The 14642-nt window shown below is 46.0% G+C and overlaps 1 protein-coding gene across 2 annotated transcripts in view; it reads left to right on the forward strand.

Annotated features, from left to right (window-relative positions):
* C2CD2 (C2 calcium dependent domain containing 2) overlaps positions 1–14642 on the forward strand; it is a 64517-nt gene that overhangs the window by 31061 nt on the left and 18814 nt on the right. Inside the window, exons 5-10 of one of the 2 annotated variants that reach the window (XM_061167536.1) lie at positions 1219–1341; positions 4165–4285; positions 6130–6238; positions 9771–9835; positions 12414–12538; positions 13515–13731. In XM_061167536.1, the coding sequence (XP_061023519.1) occupies positions 1219–1341; positions 4165–4285; positions 6130–6238; positions 9771–9835; positions 12414–12538; positions 13515–13731 (760 nt within the window). The remainder of the gene's footprint in view (positions 1–1218; positions 1342–4164; positions 4286–6129; positions 6239–9770; positions 9836–12413; positions 12539–13514; positions 13732–14642) is intronic. The other variant, XM_061167537.1, reaches the window with a different exon arrangement.

The following is a 14642-nucleotide window of genomic DNA, read 5'->3' on the forward strand; positions in this document are numbered from 1 at the left end:
CGTGCAGTGGAGGCTGAGAGCCACTGCAGTGGTAGCATCTAGGTTTTCCTTGACCTTCTGTTACACCTGCACCTCAGTTGCTCTCCTTCCCCGTGAGGGCGCTTCACTCACCTCCGTCTCCAGCTGGATCCAAGACCTGGCTCCCAAGGCCACCACCTCCCTTCTCTCGCAGCCCTTTCAAAGCTGCCTCTCAAATCTGAAGGTCATCCCCCTGCTCCCATGGCCTTGGGTGTTTGGGGAAGTGACTTTGGAAGCAGGACTGGGGGTGTGGGGCAGGCTGCTAAGTCTTATAAGTGCGGTCACTCTTTGTTGCTGGAAAGATCATGCAAAATCATGGACACTGAAGACTGAGCTTGTCACGCTATTCCTTTGCAGTGGCTTTTGTGATATTTTCTTGAAATTTCACTCTATTTCAGACTCTTATTCTGTTACAAAGCTATCACCACAGCCAAAATATATGTATTTAAAAATTCTTCCAGGGACTTCCCCTGCGGTCCAGTGGTTAAAACTCCAAACTTCCAATGCAGGGGGCATGGGTCTGGTCTCTGGTAGTTCCGTTTTTAGTTTGTGTGAACATTCTAGAACATATAGACACATTTCTTTTGGGTATTAATTATTGTAATCTTATAGAGCTTGACATCTTGTGGTGCGCGTCATCCTGCTTTGTTCTTCTACAAACTTCTTTTCATTCTTGGGCTTTTCAACTTTTTGGATTAAAAAAAAATTTTTTTTTTAAATACAAAAGTTTATTTCTCAGAAGCAGGGAGATCAGGGCCTGTACAGCATGTGGGATCCTAGTTCCCCAACCAGGGATCGAACCCATATCCTCTGCAGTGGAAGCACAGAATCCTAACTGCTGGACCACCAGGGAAGTCCCTTGAATACTTTTTAATTAAAAAAAAAAATCAGATGTCAGTCAAGACAGAAAAAACACACGTCTATGTATTTGGGGAAAGAGACTGGAAGAACATACATGGAAATGCTGACATATTTCTATGTTGCGCATGTCTTATTTTTAACCACTTTTGGGAGTAAGGAGCATGAGTGACCTCTGAGGTCAGTAAAGATGTGAACGAGTGAGTGTTTCCACTCACTCCAGAGCCCCGGCAACATGGGGTTTGTTTCACGTCGAGGGCATCAGGAGAGCCATGTGTTGGCCTGCCCTCTGCCCTCGGCCCGGTTCAGAGACGATCTGGTGACAACCTCCTCTTTCGACAGGACCTGGTAGCTGGGTCGGAGGCAGTCTCTGAGAGCCTCAAGGACATCCTGAAGCACCTGGTTAGCTCTGCCTCCCCATCGGTGGTTCTGAGCACCAAGTCTGCGGACCTGCGAGAAGTTCAGGTAAACCGGCTCTCCGTGTGCGGGTGCTTCGCCACCCCGTGGGGGACCGTGGTCATCCTCTCTTGGAGAATCAGTGGCACTTCCCATCCCTCTGCCCCGCCCCAGGGCAGAGCGAGATTGCACAACTGCTGGTGGGTGATGACTGCAGTCTGGGGCGAAGCTTTGAGCTCAGGGCGCAGGGTTCCAAGGGCCCGTGGGAGGGAAGGAGGAGGTGTCTGGACCACTCAGCATGGTCCACGTCTAAGTGGACATCCCAGAAACTGTCATTTTTCAGGGACCAGTATGCGACTTTTCACTGTCCACCCAGAGCCTATTGTCTGAGACCTTATCCTTCCAGGATTGAAGTACCTGGGAACTTACCCTAAGACAAACAGAGCCAGCACACTGTAGCCACAGACTTTTAGCCCAGGCCAGGGACAGCCTGGTGACCAGGCCCTGCCTCCAATAGCACCACCTCTCGGAGGTCTGCCTCCCTTGGTGCAGACACACGAGGCTGTCTCCTCTCTGTGGGTCCCTTCCTATGCTGCCTGCCCTCCCTCCCCATTCTGGGACCCTCACCACTGCCTCATTAGGTGCTAATAACTCTCTGGCTAAATTTACATCCATGATGTTTATCCAAGCCAGCCTCTGGGCTTGTCCTCTCACATCTTTATTGGCAGCACATCTAAAAACCTTTGCTTGGGATGAATTAATTCTCCCAGTTATGAGCAGATCTTCTTATGATGGTTATGCAAAACAGGCATGTACAGTCCCTAAAGTGGTTCTTCATATGCGTTTCCAGTATTTTTATCTGACATGGTAGAATAGCCACTATTATCATATGGTGTGACGAAGTTGTTCGGTCCCAGTCGTGTCCGACTCTTTTCGACCCCATGGACTGCAGCACGCCAGGCCTCCCTGTCCCTCACTATCTCCTGGAGTTTGCCCAAGTTCATCTCCATTGAATCAGTGTTCCAAACATCTTATCCTCTGTTGTCCCCTTCTCCTCCTGCCTTCAATCTTTCCCAGCATCAGGGTCTTTTCCAATGAGTCAGCTCTTCACGTCAGGTGGCCAAAGTATTGGAGCGTCAGCTTCAGCATCAGGAGGGAATGCTGAAGGAGGAGGGAATGGCAAGCCACTGCAGTATTCTTGCTGTGAGAAATGAAATGTATATATATATATATATATTAAAAAAAAGACAGTATGATAATATAACCTTAATCTGACTTTGATCCAGGCTCTTCGGCTCTGGTTCCTCTTAGGGCATCACCAGCTGTGAGTGTGTAGAGTCTGGAGACAAAATCTCTCTGGTTCACTGGACACATACCAGTGTCCAGTGTCGTGTCGTTCCCTCTGGGCCCTGAGGGTTATCAGAACGTAAGAAGTAGGCTTCACCCTCCTGACGAAGCAGAAGGAGCCCCTGAGTAAGCAGACAGGCAGAGTGAGGGCTTTGTGGGTGTTCGTGCCGGTTTCCCAGTTCATCAAAGCTGCCTGTTTGCAATATGACTATACATGCTTTCCTGGTGGCTCAGAGGGTAAAGAATCGGCCTGCAATGCGGGAGACCCAGGTTTGATCCCTGGATCAGGAAGATCCTCTGGAGAAGGGAAAGGCAACCCACTCCAGTTTTCTTGCCTGCTTCTGTAATGCATTCTATAATGCTTTTAAATAAAGTTGCAGAGTTTATACACCAAAATAGCATGCATACTATATTAGGGTTCTGTAGAGAAACAGAACTAAGGGATGTGTGTGTGCATATATTTATGTACATGAGAGTCTCTGTAATTGTGTGAGCCAATTATATACATATAATTGCATAATGTGTTATGCGTGCTTATCTGCTTAGTCGTGGGCTACAAGCCTGGGCACCCCACGTTCCAGTCAGGTTGACACATAAAATTAGCCATCACACATACAGAATTGAGAAAACATTGCAACTCCACCTCAGACATGTGGGTCACTCTATCTCCAGTGCTCAGGGACCTGGATCTTAAGGATTCTGTGATGACTTCTTGGCCACCCAGTCCCTTCAGCTCACAGTTGGTAATAGTGTTTTCTAGGTAGTGACCTGAAGGAGACTACAGTCCTTGAGATGTTAGTGAGTATCCCCCTGGAAAGCACTGTGAGGTCAAGTCAGCTTTAAGGATCTCTCATGGAAGACCTTGCTGTGCAGAGGCCCGTGATGTCTATGAGAAGCCTCTCAGGACTCCCAAACATTTGTGTCTAAAGAGCCCCTCTTAAAGAACACTCAGAGCTGTGAGTGGGAGGCAGAAGTTAGCTTCGAAAGGCTGGTCTGAAGGTGGGGTCCCCCAAACCTGGGGAGGCTCTCCATTGGAAATGCCTCGATGCTGATTTGAGGATGAGGTGACAAAGCTGCCCCAGGGACACCTGCCTCTCCTCTGTCCCCAGCGTGGCACCCGGCAGACACTTAGGTCTTCCCCACATGGATGGTGGGTCTGCCCGGAGGTGGGAAGCAGTCCTTCGTGTCCTGGTTGGTGTCCCGCTTGCTGCTGGTGGGCAGTGGGCGCCTGCAGCCCAGGGATCGTGTCCCACTCTGTCTTCAGCTCCTGGACTGGCTTGGGCTTGACCCCATCTCCACCCACACAGTGGGGCTCTGGGGCGCCCTCTCTGGGTGAACACCTTGCTCCTCCACTTGCTTTCTGTGGGAAGCGGCTGTGAATGACTGGCACCCTCCACCCTCCTGAGAGGGGAACATTGCTCCAGAGCTGGCGTGAGTGCCAGGCTCCCTCTACAGGTCTACTTGAAGATCCCTTCCCTGGAACAGGTGCCCGGTGGCCACTGCCTCCTCCCCAGGAATCACAGCTCTCCATTTTCCCTTCTGCAGCATCTGCAGCGCACTTCATCCACTCAGGAATCCTGCCCTCCCAAACCTCCAAGGGCTCATGAGCTCAAACTGTTGGTGAAGAACATCCGAGTCTCGCTCCTGAGCCATCCTGGTGCTTCAGGTGGGTGATGGGGCTGCAGAAGGCACCCAGGGGCGGGCAGGGTGCCGGCTGGCTGTGGATGTGACTGTCTGCAATGTGAGCAGAGGGGCCGGGCTGCCTCATGGGTTGTCTGTGGTCTTTGCTTCCTTCTGTGGCTCCCGGCAATCAGATATGCAGTGTGATCTCTGCCTTTCAGCAGAGAGGACCTCCTGAACACCGTAGTAATGATGCAAGACAGTGGAAACACAGTCCTGATTTTGCACACATGAGGCTGAAGGAAGAAGGAAGATACTTTTTGCTTTGTCCTTTTCTCTAGCCTGGAAGCCACCTTTCTATTTTTATCTTTTCCTGGTGATGCTGTAAATACATGTTAAGCATCCCTGACCAGCGCATGCCTTTCTTCCTGGTAGAGGAGCTGCCACGTGGGATTATGGGTGTCATGAAGGTGTTGGGCCCCCGGGGGCCCCTGTGTTGCCAGGAGAGGCTGCTATGGAGGAGGACAGAAGCATTGCAGAACGGGTGACTCTGAATCACTGCCGAGACTCCAGATGCCGAGGAGCCTGGGACTGGACACGTCTTTCCACTGCAATGTGGTTTTTGCCAAGAATAGCAATGAGTTCTTTTTTATTGTCTGAGAACATCAGGGGTTACTTGTGTTTATTTGTGAGGAGATTCATCCAGTTCCAGAAGTGAAGGCAGAGCACATCTGACAGCCAAGGCTCTGTGGAGCTGGGCATAGGTGGCTGTTTTGGTAACTCAGTGGTCGCCTCTGGAGGCCACACAGCTTAGCAGGTGGGAGGGGCCGCCCGGGACCCAGTGGGCCAGGATTGGGGGCCCCGTTTCTCACCTCTGCCAGTAAGTCCTCATCTGGGTCTGAGTCTCCTCTTAAAGGTGATTGTGGTGATTAGTAAGGGGATATGCATGGAACTCTGAACACCACCTGGTACATGATAAAGGGTCAGCACAGTCTGGTCCTTCACCACTGGCTTTTTATATACATATATAACTTTATTTTTTTAATTTTGGCCATGCTGGGTTGTTGCTGTTCACGCTTTTCTCTAGTTGCGGGGCGTGGGGGCAACCCTCCAGCCGTGGGGTGCAGTGACTTCTCTTGTTGTGGAGCATGGGCTCTAGGGTGTGCAGGCTCAGCGGCTACAGCTTCCAGGTTCTAGAGCAGGGGCTCACTAGCTGTTGGCGCATGGGCTTTGTTGCTCTGCGGCATGTGGAATCTTCCCAGACCAGGGATCAAACCTGTGTCCCCCTGCGTTGACCAGTAGTTTCTTTACCAGTGAGCCACCAAGGAAGTCCTACCATTGCTCACTGATTACACGATATAGTCACAGCGTTATGCCCTAGGGCAAGCATAGCCTTGAAGCAGACACAAGTCTTCACTAGTGACTTGTCCTGTTACCTGGACCAGACACCTCAAAAATTTTTGGCTGAGCTGAGTCAACTGTAAAAACATACATCTTTGTAAGAGGGAAGCAGGTTCTATGTGAGGTACCCCCACATTTAGCAGTTACCCTAGATGCCCTGACTTTTCCAGTTAGTCTTGTCCAAAGTGGGGCCCACATCTCTGCTGTAATATCACCCCAGGGAGGGCACCCCCCTGGGGGGCAGTGCTTGCAGTCAGAGCTGAGGGGGAGGAGTGTGACTTGGAGGCAGTCTAGAGCTGTGGACATCCAGCGAGCATAGAATCTGTCACCCCAGAGTTCATGCTGTGAGAGGTTGTAAATGGACACTCAGAAGTAGGAGAGCCAAGACCACAGACATCGAATTCAGCCTTTCTCTTATATGCAAAATGTCTTGATCCAACTAGAAGAGAGAAATAAAGGCTAATTCGGTGGCCTTCTGTCTGATTACAGGCAATGTTAACCCAGTATGTATAGTTCGGCTAAATGATCCTGTTCAGAAGTTCTCCAGCACCCTCGCAAGAAACGCTGCTGCCCTCACTTGGGAAGAAGAATTCACCTTGTGAGTATAGCTGGCTCTCATGGACTTGGGTTTCCATGGCCTCACCTACTCGATGCTGTCAAATTCTGAAACCATCCCGCAGCACAAAAGGAAGGAAGAGAGGAAGGGGGAAACACTGAGGTGGCTTTAAGTCAGACATGGATTTCTTTTTGAAGGCAGCTCTTAGTATCGGTATCTCGTATAGTATAGTATAGTATCCTCACCTACTCCCATGCCCTGCTGTGACAAGAGAGATGTGTTGTCGGACCTCCCACTTGCTTTAGAAACACACGCCATCCAGAGCAGAATGAAAGGAAACTTCTGATTGATACTGATAGCTTACAGTGAACCATGTTGGATTCGTGATCTCCGGAAGAAGAAGATTTAGCTTCCAGACCAGGGACCAGGCTTGATCACTCAAGAGCTTTTGTGTAGCAGAGTTTTATTAAAGTAAGAAAAGGGACAAGAGAAAGCTTCTGACATAGACATCAGAAGGGGGATGAAGAATGTCCCCACTTACTAGTTTTATCAAGGCCTTATATACTTTTACCAGATCCACTCCCACAACATAAATCTTAAATTAGCAAAATTAGAACTAACAATTGAAAGGTCTTACCAGATCCACTCTTACAACATACATCTTAAGATAACCAGATTAGTCAGAATGTTCTTGTTAAGAAGAAGAAACATGTCCTCGAGCAAGACACATTGTTGTTATAGAATCATTAGTACAGAGCTTAAGGCAAAACAGATCCTTGAGCAAGATGAATTTTGTTGTGTCATCATTGGCTCTGGGCTTAAAGAAAATAGCCTCTTCTGTGACTAAGACAAAGCATTGTAGGAAAAAAGTTGGTCCTTTTCTCCTCCTTGAGGGCCCCAGACTCCTTATCAACCCACCTAAGAATTAACTCTCTCAATACCAAAGTCTGACAAAGAGAATGGAAAAAAGGGAATGTGTAGAGCACTTATAAATTATGATGCAGGAATTCTAACTAAAGTATTATCAAATAGAATCCAGTAGCACATTAAGAATAATATACCAAGGACTTTCCTGGTGGGAGTCCTCCTGCCAATACAGGGGACATGGGTTTGATCCCTGATCCGGGAAGATTCCACACGTCATGGAGCAGCTAAGCCTGTGAGCCACAACTGCTGAGCATCATGCTACAACTACTGAATTAAAAAAAAATAAAATAAAAGAATAGTACACTGAGGCTGAGTTCATACCAAAAGTGAAAGTATGGGTTAATGTGAGATCTATTAATGAAATCCATCGTGTCACTAGATCAAAGAAGAACACAACGTAATTATCTCTATATAGGCCCAAAAGATAGTCAGTGGCATTTGATACCCGTTTCTAATTTTTAAAACTTAATTAGAACAAGATTTATGTTCACTTTTTTCCAAAAGATTTTTTAAAAAATCATGTTAGTGATAAGTATTAGAAGCAGTCCCACTAAAGTCAAGAGAAGGATCCCCAGTGTTTTGTTCTAGAAGTGCTGGTTAATGCAATTAGATAAGAAAAAGAAATAGTATGCAAGTAGTTGAGAGGAAGAGGCAAAACTAATCATTACTTGGAGATGATATTATTGCATATTTAGCCTACTCAGGGCTTCCCTGGTGGCTCAGACAGTAAAGAATCTGCCTGCAGTGCAGGAGGCCAGGTTTGATCCCTGGGTCGGGAAGATCCCCTGGAGAAGGGAATGGCAACCACTTCAGTATTCTTGCCTGGAAAATCCCATGGGCAGAGGAGCCTGGCAGGCTGCAGTCCACGGGATCACAAAGAATTGGACACAACTGAGTGACTAACACACACAGACTACTCAAGAAAATCAATTGAAACTATTAGAAATAATGGATATAGGATAGAAACAATAATACAAAAATTAATATAAGTTGTATTTTGGTAAAGTAGCTAACTACAAAAATATAGAAATCACTTTCTGGTGTTAAATAGTAAATAATTAGAAAAGTAAAAGAAGAAGGTGTCCCATGTATAATGTAAAGGGTTTTTTATAAATTATTAATACAAATATGTGATTCTCATACAAAATTGGGCAAAATATCTCAACTAGAAATAAAAAAGTAAGAATTATAGATAGCTAGAAACATCTGAAAAGACATTCAATCTCAGAAATAGCTAAAGTAATGCAAACTTAAGCAGATTATTTTTCCCCTTACAAGTGAGTAGAGAAAAACTGAAAGTGGTCAGTGGATATATATATTGGAATATAATTATTCTGGAAGTCATCAATATATATAAAAAAACAAAATTTTTTATATGCATATACCTTTTGATTGGCAATTGCTCTTTTTCTAAGGAAATAATCACACAGTGTGTGCAAAGATATACATATGAGGATGTTTATCTCAGCTTGTTTATAATTATGAAATATTGGAGGCAAACCATTATTGAGGCTTGGTTATTAAGGAGTTGGCTGAATAAAATCTCATAGGGCCAGACGGTGGAGTACTAGATGCCTATGAAAAAGGGTGTTGCTCTATACCTATTGACATGGGAAGATATCCATGAAATCTTAAGTGAAAACAACAGATTATAAAGGAGTGGGGAAGCATATTATGTTCTATATTTGTTTTCAAATAGTTATACAGCTATACCTTTTAATACAGGAACTACTAACCACATGTAGCTCTTTAAATTTCAATTAATTAAAATTAACAAAATGAAACCCAGTTCCTCAGTTCACACTGGCCACATTTAAAGTTCTCAGTAGCTGGGATTCCCTGGTGGTCCAGGGATTAAGGATTTGCCTTGCAATGCAAGGAAACACAGGTTTGATCCCCATTCCAGGAAAATTCTACCTGCCACAGAGCTGCTTAGCCATGAGCCATGACTACTGAGCCAATGTGCCTGAGCCCGTGTGCCTAGAGCCCACGCCCTACAACAAGAGAAGCCACTGCAATGGGAAGCTTGTTCACCACAACAAAGAGTAGCCCCCAGTCGTTGCAACTAGAGAAAGTCCATGCACAACAGTGAAGACCCAAGTGCAGCCAAAAATAAAATAAATTTCTCAATAGCCAAATGTAGCTGCTGGCCACCAAATTTGATGGCAGTTCTACAGAACTTTTCCATCATCATTCATTAAGTTCCATTGGATAATCCTAGGAATGTGAATGTGGGCCCAGTTACTAAGTCATGTCTGATTCTGCAACCCCATGGACTGTAGCCCACCAGGCTTCTCTGTGCATGGGATTTTCCAGGCAAGAACACTGGAATGGGTTGCCCTTTCCTACTCCAGAGGATATGCCCCACCCAGGGACTGAATCTGCATCTCCTGCATTGGCAGGAGAATTCTCTACCACTGAGTCACCTGGGAATCCCAGTCCTAGGAGACTAGTCACCAAATATTAACAGTAATTATTTCTGGATAGTGAAGTTGCTGATAATCTTTGTATTTACTTGACTTATACGTCCCTGTAGTTTCTTAAATATTGATGGTGATTTGCATTCCTTTCTGTCAAATCAGAAAAAAATACTATTTCAAGAAAATAGTAAAGCATTTTTAAGGACTCACAGCCCTTCTTTCCACAGTGAGTTGAATGCCAAGTCGAGGGAGTTGCACCTGCAGATTTCAGATGACGGGCAGTCCTCAGAAGGTGGGTGTTCAGCAGACAGAAGGAGGCCTGCTCTCTGGGAGGGTCATACAGCAGCCCTGACCAGGGCCTTGGGGCAGGGAGGGTGGGAGATTCAGCAGAAGGATCTGCCCACTAAGCCACTCCAGGTTTTCCCAAGGGAATGTTTAGTCAACAGTCCATTCCAATTATTGTTGTTGTTAAGTCACTAAGTCCTGTCCGACTCTTTGCGACCCCATGGACCACAGCACCCCAGGCTCCTCTGTTCTCCACTATCCCCTGGTGTTTGCTCAAACTCGTGTCCCTAGAGTCAGTGATGACATGCCACCATCTCCTCCTCTGTCGCCCCTTTATCCTCCTACTCTCAATCTTTCCCAGCATCAGGGTCTTTTCCAGTGAGTCAGCTCTTTCCATCAGGTGGCCTGATGGAAATCCTAAAGAGTTCCTTTAGGATTGATTGGTTTGATCTCCTTGCAGTCCAAGGGACTCTCAAGAGTCTTCAGCACCACAGTTTGAAAGCATGAATTTTTTGGTGCTTAGCCTTCTTTATGGTCCAACTCTCACATCCATACATGACTACTGGAAAAACCATAGCTTTGACTATATGGACCTTTGTCAGCAGTTATTCTAGCTATTAACAAGGTCAAACATTCTGAGAAAGAGTATATTCAACTAGTTCTTTTCATTTTTTAATACAAATATCCACAATCTTTTATTCAACAATCATTGGCTTGAGAAGCAATTCTCAGCCTTCTTGGGCTTAATAAACCTTCTTTTTTAAAAATTTTATCTCAGTTTTTAATTGTGGTAAAACATGTATAAATGTTACCATCTTAACCATCTTTGAGTGTAAAATTCAGTAGCACTAAGTGCATTCACATGGTTGTACAGACATCACCACCATCCATTTCCAAAATTCATCTTTGTTGCTGTTCATTCACTCAGTTTTGTCCAACTGTTTGCAACCCCATGGACTGCAGCACGCCAGGCTTCCCTGTCCTTCACCATCTCCCGGAGTTTGCTCAAACTCATATCCATTGAGTTAGTGATACCATCCAATCATTTCATCTTCTGTCTCCCCCTTCTCCTCCTGCCCTCAATCTTTCCCAGCATCTGGTCTTTTCCAATGAGTTCACTCTTTGCATCAGGTGACCAAAGTATTGGAACTTCAGCTTCGATATCAGTCCTTCATCTTACAAAACTTACACTCACTCCCCTCTGGCACACACCCTTCTGCTTTCTGTCTCCATGAATTACAACTGGCTTTTCCTTGTAAAAGAAGCCCCAGCAGCTTAAATAGAGCACATGCTTTGAAGTGAAGTGTTAGTTGGCTCAGTCGTGTCCGAGTCTTTGTGACCCCATGGACTGTAGCCCTCCAGATTCCTCTGTCCATTGAATTCTCCAGGCAAGAATGTTGGAGTGGGTTGCCATTTCCTTCTCCAAAATTGGGCACATGCTTAGATACAAGAAAGCAATAATCAGAGGTAAAACTCCCTAGGGTGAGTGTGGACCTGTGTATATGCATGTGTGTAAATCCATAGTTTCAGTATTTATTAGGTTTCTTAAAATGTTTATGAACAAAAGGGAGAGGTGACCCTTGCCTGGCTAATTAAGCTGTGAAACTAAGCCATCTGTTTATCTCCTAAAGTTACCAAGACATAGGAAAAAGCAATTCAAGCTCCCTAGTTAATTAGCCATAATTTTGAGGCAGTTTCCTCAGCTCTGTAGTCTGGAGATAACTGGGATGCTCCTGAGGTAAGAACTGACATTCCAAGAGAGGGTGTGTGGTCTGAACGCGGGGTGGAACTGCTGTTTGCTAATCCATGCCCAGGGCACCGCCCCTGCTGGCCATGTGGGAATTTCGTTCCAGTCCAGCCTGATGGGATTTGTGAAATTTCTCACTTAAGAAAAAACAAAAAAACAGAACAAAGAACAACCATATAACCTTTAATCGAACTCAAATATTTTTAACATTTTGCCCATTTCCTTCATTGTTTGTGCTCACATGTGGTGGTTGCTGTCCACTGGTCTTTCTCTCTCTCTCGCCCCCCACACACACACATACACACACACACTCACACACACACACACACACACACACACACACACACTCAGGGCAAACCACGTGCCTTTAAGTATGGGGCGTCCTGGCCCTTTGCTCCTAAATTCTTTAGTATGTGCTTCCTAAGAATAGGGGCATTCTCTTATCTGTCCACAGTGTAGTTATCAGCTTTCTGAGTCACACTGATTCACTTTGTTAATATACCGACCATATTTTTCAGCTCCCATCAGCCAATCCCCTAAGGTCCTTCCTAGCAGTATTTTCCAGTCCAGGATAGGATCACATACCACCTCTGATCATCACAACTCTGTAGCCACCTTGGTTTGGGGGCATTTCCACGGCCTTCTTGTATCTTTTACAACACTAACTTTTCTAAAATGTTCTGAAATGGGAGTGTTTCCCAGGGAGCAAGGCAGGAGGTGGGAGAGGGGTGAGGGGTGGGGGGCACGTCCAGGGTTGCTTCTGGATACAGCCGCTCTGGGCCATCCTGCCCCCATGCAGACACCCATGGTTCTCCCCACTCATCCCCTGTCTCTTTAGCTCTGTTGGCGATGACGACTGTCCCCTTGGATTTGTTCAAGAAGCAGCCTTCCGGGCCTCAGAGCTTTACGTTAACCAGCGGGGCCTCCTCGGGCAGCTCGGCGTTGGGTTCAGTTACTGCAGAGGTATGATGTCCTCTATGAGGCCAAGGTCCTTCTCCACCCACTTGAGCAAAGGGACGTCTTTGTTGATGTCATGGTCTGAGCACAAGTTGAAAAAGAATTTCCAGACATGAGGCAGAATGAGAGGAGAATAGAATTTATTAGAGTAGGAGACACTGTTAGAACAGCGGACAGGCTCAAGGGAGAGCCAACCCCTCTCGAGGACTGTTGGCCAATTTTCAGTGCCTTAAGACAGAGGAGATTCATGCTCGGATGGTGCTGTTAGGTGATTGGTTAGGATGCTATAGAGTGGGTGTTTTACCTAATACGTCAGGGAACTGGCAGGTTTAGATCCAGAGGTTCATGGTAAACAGTTGCTGTGGGGCTTGGTTAATTCTGGAAATTTTTATCCTGTGACCTCAGTGTAGGATGCCACAGCTGTGACCTCAGTGTAGGTCTCCACACCTCCTGTGACCTCGGTGTAGGGTGCATGCCTGTGACCTCAGTGCAGGGCACACAGCTGTGACCACGGTGTAGGACTCCACACCCATGACCTCGGTGTAGGGCGCCACAATTTATGTCTGTCAGACTCCTGCTGTCATTCACCTTGAAACAAGAAGCTCGTCCAAGAAGAGCTTGATGTTTCCTCCCACACGTTTCTAGACAGGAGTGGGATGCTTCCTGCTCAGGGTTACATTGCATCGTCTGCCCGACGTAACTGCCCGTGGTGTCCGTTCACTCAGGCCTAACTCAGGAGGGGCTATCTTACATTGTTTGGTTCTCCAGCCTGTGTTCCCATCATTACAAGCTGAGTGGCTGGGTCTGAGCCTGGGTCTCATCCTCCTATGTCACATTCTGGGAAAATCTCAATTCTTACCCATTAATTATGATACTAAGCGACAGTTAAAGATATCAGAGGTTATTGCAAAGGCAGGGAGTGCGCCATGGCGAGGTGTCCGTCGGCACGGACTGCAAAGCAGGTAACCAGCCTTCTCTGCAGTTTTCTTACATAGAACCCGGTGAGGTAAAACCCTGGCAAATGCCTCCACCTGTTCCTGCTGCAAAGATAGAAAAAGACCGCACTGTGATGCCATGCGGGACCGTGGTCACTACTGTCACTGCTGTGAAAACCAAGCCTCGCTTCGACGCAGGGAGGGCGTCCCCGCTGGGCTCTGGTGAGGCTCCTCCCGCAGAAAGTCTGAAATCACGCTTCCCCGGTAAATGTCTTGCATCTATAAACTGCAGAGCACTGTAGGCTGCAGGATTATTTGTAAGAAAAATCTCCTGGCATAGGAAGAATGGTAATTGGCAAGACTTTTGCATAGCTCTTTTTTTTTTTAAGACAATTATCTTTCTATCTTGTCAGACAAGACAAAGCAAGGTTCAACCCTGCAGTGTATTCTGATACCAAAGTCAAGATACTAGATGAAATATCTCGTTAAATTAAGTACACCATGACATTTACATGGGGCGGCACTTTATCTTAAAACATTAGGTGTAGGTGTGAGCAGCCAGTGTATTTTCTCATGTTAAAAATCATTCATTCGGAGGCTTAATGCATAGTGGTTTCGGATCTAGCCAAATTCTGTAGCTGTCCCCACATCCACTACCTTGGAGACAACTTCTGTGTAAGTGTATGATTTATTATTACTTTTTAATTTGTACTGTGTTCCTACCTATACAGAAGTATTATCGTGCCAGAATAAATCACTTGGCTCAGTTCTTGAATGAAAAGCAGAAAGTGAAATTCTGGCTTAATTCAAAGGTTTCTGAAATTTTATTTAAACCTAGGTTTCCAATGCCCCTTTGGGGGCATTCCTTCCCTCCCCCCAAAAAAGAATAAGAGAGTGTGTTAAAAATACCTTAAGGTTTTCCTCTTACCTTTTCCAGCTACATGAACAGTTAGTTAGTAATACATTTTTTAATTTATTTATTTTTTAATTGAAGGGTAATTGCTTTACAGAATTGTGTTGGTTTCTGCCAAACATCAACATGAATCAGCCATAGATATACACATGTCCCCTTGTTCTTGAACCTCCCTCCCACCTCCCTCCCCATCCCACCCCTCTGGATTGTTACAGTTAGTTATGTTTACTTATTTAGCTGTGCTGGGTCTTAGTTGTGGCAC

This window comes from Dama dama, chromosome 19, assembly GCF_033118175.1.
Source record: "Dama dama isolate Ldn47 chromosome 19, ASM3311817v1, whole genome shotgun sequence".
Lineage (NCBI taxonomy): Eukaryota > Metazoa > Chordata > Mammalia > Artiodactyla > Cervidae > Dama > Dama dama.